The sequence below is a fragment of the Alligator sinensis genome, unplaced genomic scaffold, assembly GCF_000455745.1.
Source record: "Alligator sinensis unplaced genomic scaffold, ASM45574v1 scaffold351_1, whole genome shotgun sequence".
NCBI classification, from domain to species: domain Eukaryota; kingdom Metazoa; phylum Chordata; order Crocodylia; family Alligatoridae; genus Alligator; species Alligator sinensis.
In genome coordinates this window covers 119,215-129,550 of record NW_005842790.1, presented here as the reverse complement: position 1 = coordinate 129,550, position 10,336 = coordinate 119,215, and the positions used below count along the sequence as shown (strand labels likewise).

Genomic DNA, 10,336 nt, shown 5'->3' with positions numbered 1-10,336 from the left:
GAATGGACTCGGGTGCAAAAAATATTGATATAGCTGTGGAAAGACTTTGAGGAGAGATTGTAAATCTGGGTTAGTTTAGTTTAGGAAGATTTGATATGTCAAATGATGAGTTGTATACAGAAAGTAAATCAGGACTCTTTTTATCCATTCTTACAGTAGAAGGGCAAGGGAAAATTAAAAGAAATTGAAAGGTAGAAAAACTTTTTCAAGTTTCATTATTCTTTGGCACTTAGCGATGTAATGTGAAACAGTGAGGTTCAAAAGGGGACATTTATAGCATGGATTTTCAAAGGGGTATCATGGTAGCTAAAAGAATTAGGTGCTGAACTCCCATGAAATCTTTGAAAAATTCTAGTATGTATGGATAAGTGTAACCTCTGTAGAGAGTTAAATGGAATTCGAAAATTGTTTAGAAAATAGATATGCAGGCCACATCATTGTTCATTTGTAGCAGTGGAAATTTTTGCCCCTGTTCCTTGTGCCTTTCTGAGTCTGGTGTGATCCTGGTCTGGGAAAGTCTGGGCTGCAAGCTATAGTCTTCCTGTTCTTGGGAGAGTGAAGCAGCAGGGCAAAGCCCATTTCTCAGTCTGTCTCTGGTCTGAAAAGCTTTTGAGACCCCAGCATGAGCTGAGAAGCTCTGGGGACCCTGGTGTGTCAGAAGTCAGTGGAGAGCAGCTTGGGGCTGCCCCTTCCCTCCCCTTCCTGTCTATTTGGAGGGGAGAGAGGGAGGGGGCAGGGAGAGGGAGCAGCTGCCCCCTATGATTACTCCAGACTGGTGTGATCCTTTCCCCATGGTTCCACTCCTCCTGGGTCCTGGGAGAAGTTAAGCAGCAGGGAAGCGTATAAGTAGTGCAGTGGAATGGGGGAACATCCACCTGCCTCAGTGGGTACAGGCAGACAAGGTTCCTTGGGTGAATCTGATATCTTTTATTGGACTAACTCAGTGGGTACAGGGCATGCAGCCTGGGGGCTTGTGGCCCCTGCTAGTGCTACTCCTGTGGGGTACACCTCCCACTGACATGTCTTATGGGGCATGTGGCCCCTGGCTGCTTTGAAGTCAGGCAGCTCTGCCTCAGAGTATAAGCTGCTAACTTTTGGGAAAGAAATTCCCCTTATGAACATTTTATTTCATAGTTATCTACTCTGTCATTTCTTGCATTTCTGAAATATCTGTGCACCGCTGGAGATGAGAGATACTGGACTAGGTAGAAAACTGTTGTGACCTGCTATGATAGTTTCTGTAAGTTTATTATTAGGTGGTTTGCAGTCATGAGAAACAATAGAGTCTTTATATGCAGGTTTATTACTTTATACTGTGCTTCTCTGTTCCAGAATGTTTGAATTTTTTTATTTTTTTTATTTTTTAGGTTCCAGTCTGAAAGAGAGAGTGGAGATAGAAATTTTGCAATAGGCTATTACTTGAAAGAAAAAAAGGTTTATGGATCTTTTGTGTATCAACTTTACAAGCCTTGTATTATTTTTTAGTCTTATGCTCTTCTCTGTTGTATAGACTGATATTACTGACAATGTTTAAAACATTACGCAAGTCCTACAGTATTTCTCAAATAAGTTTTGTGAAGCTACAAAAAATGTAGACACATTCAAAAAAGTTACTAGAACATCTTTCACCTTATTTTTGCAAATTTGATTAATGATTCTAAAGCTACGTTCTTTAAACTTTTTTTAAATACTTATTTTTTGCAGCAAAACCAACATTTGAAAAAATGTATGTGCAACTTTAAGTGCTTCAATATAATGTTAAAGAGTCGTTGCAAACATTTCACAAAGATGTTTTAGTGCCTAGTGTAGCTGGCTGTATGATATTTGTATTTTTTTTAAATTGGAAGTCCTCTCTTATTCTGGAGTGTTAATACTTTTTTATTTTTAAAAGTTAAAAAAATTAAAATTTAATTACACTTAATTTAATTTGACATTTTGCATATTGACAGCAATTTAGTTTGACTTTTTGATCTTGAATTTTATTTAGTGTGTGTGTGTGTGTGTGTGTGTGTGTGTGTATATGCAATTATATTGTGTGTGTGTGTGGTTTGTGTGTGTGTGTAATTACTTTCGTTAAGCCAACATGTTTTTAAAAGATTCCTTTTACTACTTTCCACAGTGTTTTCCAGAAGGCACAGATATGGTTGCTATATTAGACTTCTATTTCCAGGTAATTCCTACTAAGTAATCTTGCATACTTTTTGTGGACTTGGATTTAAGCAGCCCAAGCTGAATTATTCATGCATAAACTGAGTCATTAATGCCATTTAGTTAAGCTTGAATTTAAGTTTGCTCTGCTTGCTATTTGGGAATGAACAAATGTATTTGAAGTATCAAAACTGTTTTTGCTGATTTACAAGTTTCCATTGCTTGTGTAGATTGTAAAAACTCAGTAAGAGAATGTATGGTGGTTTGAGTTAAGGATATCTGCATTATTCATAAGGGGTTTTGACAAATTATTAGGCTTCTCTGTTGCTCTTTCTTCATTATTACATAATGGAAGGCAGGGGAGGGTGACACATTAGAGCAGCCATTTTTCAAACTTTTTAGACTCAAAGCACCCCTCAGAAAATACCATCTTTTAGTTTTCACTCATTTTTTGACTCCATAAAAATAGAGCAATTTTTCTGTTGCAAAGAATTCAAAGACCACAGCAGGTCAGAATGTAATGTTGAACTCTCTGGGTTTATCTTGTGAATCATATTTGCACACCTAACAGTGTTAACAATGTATGGCACCCCCACATCACCCTTAAAAGGCACCCTTCTCAAGGCACCCTGGTTGAGAATAACTGCCTCAGGGACTACCTGGTTCAGCAAGGCATCACCATTTCTAGGCTACAACCCACTTTGTTGAATACTGTCATCCTTAGCCATCTTTTGGGAGGGGAAACTTTAACTTTATAGTATGAATACAATCCCATTATAGTATGTATACAATAATGTGCATACATTTTATTGGTAATGTTGAAGTAATGTCGTTGCCATGATGGTCCAGGAAATATGCAAGAGGAACTAATTTTTCTGGGCGATATGCTGGTCTAATAAAAGCTGTCTGGGACATAGACAGTCTTTCAGGTATCATCCAAATTCTTGCCATTATAATTTATTGAAAGTTTAAAGATTAGCACCATATTTACCCGAATGCAAGATGATGTAAAATTTTAGAACAAGCCTTCAATAATTAGATTCTATACCTGATGAATTTTATAAAATTGTTATGATTTTTCCTACATAGAATCTAATTATGGGAGGGTAATCATAAATTTGCACCACTTCCCCTACCACCAATGCAGCATGGAAAGCAATACCAGGGGTGGGAGAGAGAGAACAAGTTGCGAGAGAGTCAAGCAGCCTGATTCCTCCTTTGACCTCTGTTTAGGTTCTCTCTGCTGCCTACATGCCTCACCATCCTCCTTTTCCGCTTACCCTCAGTTGCGGTTCTGGTTTGGGGCATGGAACATATGGTGGATCTGGCCCTTGCCTGGCCAGGCAGCAGAAGTTGTGGTGCCTGGGTTGGAGCTGGGACAAAAGCTGCTGCCACTACCGTTGCTGCTGCCTGACCAAGTTGGGGCCAGAGCAACCATGCCTCAGGTCCAAGTGTGGCCAGAACTGGAGCCATGACTGAAGGTAAGCGGGGGGCAGAGGCAGTGAGAGGCAGGTGGCAGTGGAGTGGGGGGCAATGGCTTTGACTCTGACGCTATACCTCATGCTAGTCTCACCTATCTGAATTTCTGGTCACATGCCCTTACCCACTGATTTCTGTACCAGTCTCCTTCCTATTAGCTTTTTTCTCCCAGTCTCTTGTCCATCTTGTCTCATTTCTCTCCTTGTATTTCACCTCTATTCCATATTTGTCTTTTTATATTCTCTTGCCTATTTCTCTTACCTATACCCAGCTCCTCATCCTGTCTCAGTTGTTTCCCTGATCCTAGTTTCCCCTTCTTCTCCCACTAAGGAATTAAGTCCAAGCCTGGTTCTTGCTCCTGGAAGAACATTTTCTTCTTCCATGCTGCCTGGTTACAATAAGGGTCATAACAAGCACAGGAAACAACCATGTACTTTCAGTCTGTCCTGTAAAGGATGTTCTGCTCATCCCTGTGCTGAATGTGTTAATATGAGTGGAATTCTCAGGGACTTTAAGCTACTAAAATCTATGAAGTATCTGTTTGCAAACCTTAACTTCTCAAAGCTTATAATTTGGCCTAAAATGGACAAGTTACATACCTAACTGAGAGGCCACCCCATGCTAAATTTTGGGTCTGCTATACAAAGTATGAGGTTGCTTGGAAGTTTTAAAAGAAAAGATTGTTAGAATATATGTGTATATTTTTATCATGAATGAATGCATTTTTCCTGTCCTGGTTTTTGGAAATGACTAGTGTTCTGGCGAAGATTTTCTTTGTAAAAATACATATTTATATAAATAAATCAGTCTAAGCTGGACATCCAGCTCGGAAACTTTAGCTCAGACTGTAAAAATCTGGCAAAGTTGTAAGTGACTGAAAACAGGATCTTACACCAGAAGTGTCAGGCATTCTTAATACTAGAAGCTTCTACTAGCCCCACTTACGAGAATTAATTGTTTTATTAAATTATTATAACATCATTTGTATGGAGACACTGGGTCACTGCCCTTTAGCATGCTGTAGATATATAGACATTTTATGTGCATATAAATTATTTTCTCTTCTATAAGCTGTGTTCTATTGAAGTGACCTGTGAATCAGCCAGTGTGATGGCAGCAACTTTGGCTAATGGTGGCTTTTGCCCAATCACTGGTGAAAGAGTACTGAGTCCTGAAGCAGTCCGCAATACCCTGAGTTTAATGCATTCTTGTGGCATGTACGACTTTTCAGGGCAGTTTGCCTTCCATGTAAGTAACTTTTGTATGCTAATTGCATCTGGCAAAGAAAACTGATTTATGTTGTTTTTTGAATAAACATCCCAAACTGATCGTTCTGTACTTCAGTTGTCTTATTCATTGCTCAGAGACTTAATACAACATTGTTTGGAAGTATGTTATCTAAGAGCCCTCAAATTAATCATTATAAAGCATTGCAGATGCTTTTTATTGATACGTTTAAATTTGAGAGCAAACAAATTTAACTTTAAAGAGGTATCTTTAAATATTGTAGCCTAGATTGAAAAAGCATAAGATTGAAACAATCAGCTGAAAAAAATCCAAAATTAAGGCCTTGTACAGACATTCATTTCCTCCTGGGAGAGTTGCCTCTCTCTCTAGAGAAACCACAAGTATATAGATGTTCAAGCTTTTTCTCCCAGGGTTAAAATGGCTGTTTAAAGAGAAAAATAACCTGGGAACAACTAGAGTTAAATCACTGCCAGGAGAGTTTCTCCTGATAAGAGTGAATGGTCTGTCCATGCTGTGGCTTCTCTCAGAAGAGAACATAGTCCTCCAGCATGCGCCCTGTGAGACTATGTGGTTTGCTGGAGACTGCTGCCCCAGCAGGAGGCAGAACATGTCCCCCTCACAAATCCTTACATTGTGCTGCAAGGAAACACAGGCTGACAATGAGCAGTCTGCGTCAGCCAATCAGGGCTGCCCCATGCACTGCTGCCATCTGTTACCAGGCAGATTAAAGGAACCTGCAAAGCATGCTGAGATGTGTTCACAGTCTGTCCGTCCATACCTGTCCCACCCCTCCCTACTTCCACCCCCTCCCCAGGCTCCACAGTGTCAGCTTTGTAAGTTCTCCACTTGTTAGGCCTCAGCATTTGAATGTTTATACATGTGGCTTTGGGCGAGGGTTTTTTTTTTCCTACCATGAGAACAGCTCTGGTAGAATCATCTCCCGGATTATTTGAATGCATGTACACAACCTAAATTAGAATCATGCACACACGCATTTACTCTGTCCTATTTAGCCTGTCTTAAATTGCCTGGTCTAGTGTCTTATTAAAGAATGAACAGCATGTTACATACTTCCGATGTCTTTATGCAGTGCATTCTGCATGCTTAAGTTTTCAAGTACTAGAAATGTTACTACACTTTAGTTGTTTTTGCCCTTCGTTTTGAGCCCTTTCAGTCTTTTCATTACGTGCTTATACATTTGGTAAAATTAATTCTGATGGTTTGAGGGACCTAAAAGCTTCTTAATCTTGAGTTTACAATACTTACTAGTGTAATTGATGTTTGATGACGTGACTTAAGATGCACAGTTAATTGAGGTACAAACCATTTTTGTTCTGATGCTCATATTTTACCTTTTTCAGCTAAAGGTAGGGTTTATATTAATTGTACATTAATAATGATTTTTTTGGCATGTCATTGTTGGAAATCATGAATGACTTGTTAGATACTGTATTTACTTAACTATAAAAAACCCTGAATGTAAGATGACCCCCCCCCCCCCATTAGATTCTACATATGGGAAAATGTATAATTTTTTGTTATAATTTTCCAGGTAAAGAATCTAAATATTGGAGGGTGTCTTGAGCACCCCGACTCCCACTCCCCTCTCCTCTCCTTCCCCCACCACCACCACACATACGCCACTGGAAGCTCAAACCTGCCTGGCTATGCAGCAGTGTTGCTGATTGGCTGGGCTAGCAATGCAGCAACTTTGGCACTGCTGATTGGCCAGGCAGGGGAAGAAGTTTCCATGTGCTATGTGCCTGGGAGAGACCCCAGCCTGAGCTGGAGCCAGGCTGTGCCTGGCAGTAATGGGGAGGGAAAGTAGGAGAGCAGAAGTTGTATAGGGGAAGCGGAGGGAGGGGCAGGAGGCTGTGGGCCTGACTCTGGCCCCGACTTGGGCTCGGGACCACAGTCAGAGCTGAAGCCAGCCGCTTGCTCCTCCTCCTGCTTTGTATGTGAATATAAAACAAGAAGTTTTTTCCCCCCATTGATGGCGGGGGGGATCTCACCTTGTATTTGAGTATATACAGTAGCTATGCGTTGCCACCTTTCTGCTGTATTACACAGACCTGGTTATATTCTGTGCTCTACCACTGACTGGCTCTCTAACTCTAGGGAAGTAACTGCTCTGTACCTTAAATTGTCTGTGTCAAATGAAGTTGATAATGGTAACCCATTTGCAAAATTCTTCATGACTTCTAGTTTATAAGTGCTATATAATGGTGGTGTATGAAAGTGCTAAGTGTTATAATATGAAAGATAGAAATGTTAACAGAGCACACTAATTCTTTCAATTACCTATAGGTTGGTCTCCCTGCAAAATCTGGAGTTGCAGGTGGTATTATTTTGGTTGTTCCTAATGTAATGGGCCTGATGTGCTGGTCACCTCCTTTGGACAAGATGGGAAACAGTGTTAAAGGGATTCATTTTTGTCATGTAAGCAAAGCTCCCCCCCCCCCTCCCAAACTAATATTTATTGAAATTATTTAAGTTCACTCTGGTTTGATTTTATGTTCCTTTGACCTCCTAGACCAGGATTCAGCAACATACAGCCTGCAGGCTGGATCTGGCCTAGGGATCCTTTTATGTGGTCCGCAACTCTGCTGGAGCTTTAGCAGAATTTCAGCTGTAGGGGGCTTCACTTGGGCATCAGGGAGAAGTGGTGGCAGTGGTACTGCAGTGGGGAGCGGTAGCTCTGGTTCTGGTGGTTCAGGACTGGCTTGGAGATGGCTCGTGCTAGATGCTAAGGGCAAAGTTAGATGTTATGTTTAGACCAGGGGTCAGCAATGGTTTTGGGCAGAGTGCCAAAAACACCCCAACCTTGACTTGCAAGATGTTGGCATGCCAGTAGTGAGCGGCGGGGAAGCCACGAGGGGCTTGATCCTTGTTGTAGCAACACAGCATCCTCATCATCTGCCCCAAGACTCATGTGCCAAGCAGAATACCTTTGTCACGCTCTGGCGCACGTGCCAGGGGTTGCCAACCTTTGACTTAGACCAGGAGTTCCCAAACTGATATGTATACCCTGGGGGGTACGCAAGACACATCTGGGGAGGTATGTAGGAGAAATTGTATAATGGCGGATTTAATTTTCATTACATTTTCTCCAGAGCAGGGAGAGCCCAGATGTCCTAGCTGTTAGCAATTCCCCTGCTTGCCATTTCTGTAGTGGCAAGTCAGACCTATGCAGGCAAGAAGCAGTAGTAACCCTTAGTGTGGGACTGCTCACAGCACATTTTAACTTTAACGCTGCTTAACATTTCACAGATTTATCATGGTCTAAGTATAATGTTTAATTTCACCTTAAGCTGTACTGAAGTAGGCCCCTGCTGCAAAAAGTTGCTGGCCCCTGCTCTAGGCCCATCAGGCTTATTTTCTCCCTTTTTTTGCAAGTTTAATTCAAAATAAAATTTAGTTCCAGACTTTGCAGGCATTTAAAAGATATGATTTTTAAGCCAGGGTCACTCGGCCCTTGGCCCACAGGCCAGATCCAGCTGCAGCACCATGTCATCCAGCCCATGGGGCTCCCCATGGGTTTAGAAATTTGGTGGTGGGGAGCAATGTCACTGCTCTCTTGCTGCCAAATTTCCTGATCCATAGGGAGCCTGGGCCCTGTGCACTGGATTGGATACCTGATCCCAGCAGTCGGAGCTGGGCAGGGGTGGTGCTGGGCTTGAAGGCCCAATCCCATTTCGGGGTGGAGGGGTCAGTGGGGTGGTACTGGGCGCCAGTCCCAGCACTTGGGTTAGGGGGAGGTGGTGCTGGACTCCTAGCACCCAGTCTTAGTGCACAGGGCTTGAGTTTTTCTCTATATAGAAGTGTAACTTTGGCCAATATAACACCATTCTTATTTTATCAGCAGTGAAAGTATTCAATCCAGTTATTGCCATGCCAGTGTGTCAGAAGTACGTGGCATTTATAAAAAGTCTTTCAGTGAATAATACATACAAAGTCAAAGGTGTGACTGCAGTTTGTGTAGCTATGCTCAAGCTAGCTTTCAAATAGCAAGCTGCGCTACCAATAGCATGATAGCTTTATCAGCACAGGGCTCAGCGGGGGCTGCAAAACCCACCAAGGTCCCTGGATGAATATCTAGACAGCTAGCCTGTGGTGAGCTGGTTGAAATCTTTGTCTACATGAGTTGTAGTCACACCTTTTGGCTTTGTATGTGTTACTTACTGGAGGACTTTCATAAATGCTATGTTAACATGATTTTGAAATCAGCTGCATAACCCTTTTTTTCATTACATTAATTAAGAATATTGTTAATTCTAATCCAAGTACATTTTTAAGTCATGTATCAAAAAGCCATATCTTATGATTGAATTTCAGACTTACTAGGTAAACAGAGGAATCTAATGAGAGATCTAATAACTGATAAACTGGCAGTCTTCACATATTGACAAAATGTGTCAAATGTCTATAAAAACAGCAAAGAAAAGCTACATGCCAATAGTACTTGTAATTGCATTTTCCCATAGGGATTTTTATTTAATTAAATTAAAAATCAGTGACTACATTGATTCTTCCTTGTTTAAAAGCTGAGAGCACTGAAATGTTGCTACGGTAGACAACTCTGAAGCATATATTACAAAGTTGCATGTAGATGCATGAGAGAATTGTATACATGAGCACCGAATTACTACCAATTATAATTTTGTTTTTAGAAGGCGTTTGCTAAAAATATGTTTAAAACTTGATATACATATATTATAATAAAGACAAAATGTTTTAAGGTTGTTTTGTAAATGGTGTAATCCACCAGAGGCTACTCTTATGAGTGTTAAACTTAGTTACTAACATTTTTGGTGAAACAATTACTGAAAGTTAGTAATGTCTGCTGTGGGTGAAATGTAATAAAATAAGTTGTCAGGTATATAAAAGATGAGGTTTCTCCTTTTACAGGATCTGGTTGGTTTGTGCAATTTCCATAACTATGATAACCTGAGACACTTTGCAAAGAAACTTGATCCTCGCAGAGAAGGTGGTGATCAGCGGGTAAGCTAGATATGTTTTTTGACCAAATATTTTGTGTAGTCTTTAGATGGAAAATGCAGGGTTCATCTGTAAGCATAAAACTGCTCAATAACATTTATTGCTTTAAGCTTAAGCAAATATAACAGTTTAGTTCACTAGCACACTATTTATAAGCATGTTTGTCCTATCTATGACTGGGTTTATATAATTATAAATACAATTTGAATAAGATTTATAGTTGCTGAAGAGTTGAGCATTTCTTTACCCTAGGTAGAGTGAATGTATGATATTCACTAAAAGCCATAAGTTTTACAGTTGTACTTTCTTTGTACTTGATATTTGATTGACTGGCCTAGTCTTACTGTCATCCACTGCTATGCATGATGTGCAAGTTCACTGTTTTTTACATTGTTGTCACTGAGACCAGAGGACACAGAGTGTATTCCAGAGGCAGTTCACTCAGTGTTGTGTGTAGGGGAGG

At 40.6% G+C, this 10,336-nt stretch overlaps 1 protein-coding gene across 2 annotated transcripts in view; it reads left to right on the top strand.

The window, feature by feature from the left end:
• Window positions 1-10,336, top strand: part of GLS (glutaminase) — a 100,004-nt gene that overhangs the window by 48,763 nt on the left and 40,905 nt on the right. For both annotated transcript variants that reach the window (XM_025191134.1, XM_025191135.1), the window contains exons 10-14: window positions 1,368-1,434; window positions 2,120-2,170; window positions 4,699-4,875; window positions 7,183-7,314; window positions 9,784-9,876. In XM_025191134.1, the coding sequence (XP_025046919.1) occupies window positions 1,368-1,434; window positions 2,120-2,170; window positions 4,699-4,875; window positions 7,183-7,314; window positions 9,784-9,876 (520 nt within the window). The remainder of the gene's footprint in view (window positions 1-1,367; window positions 1,435-2,119; window positions 2,171-4,698; window positions 4,876-7,182; window positions 7,315-9,783; window positions 9,877-10,336) is intronic.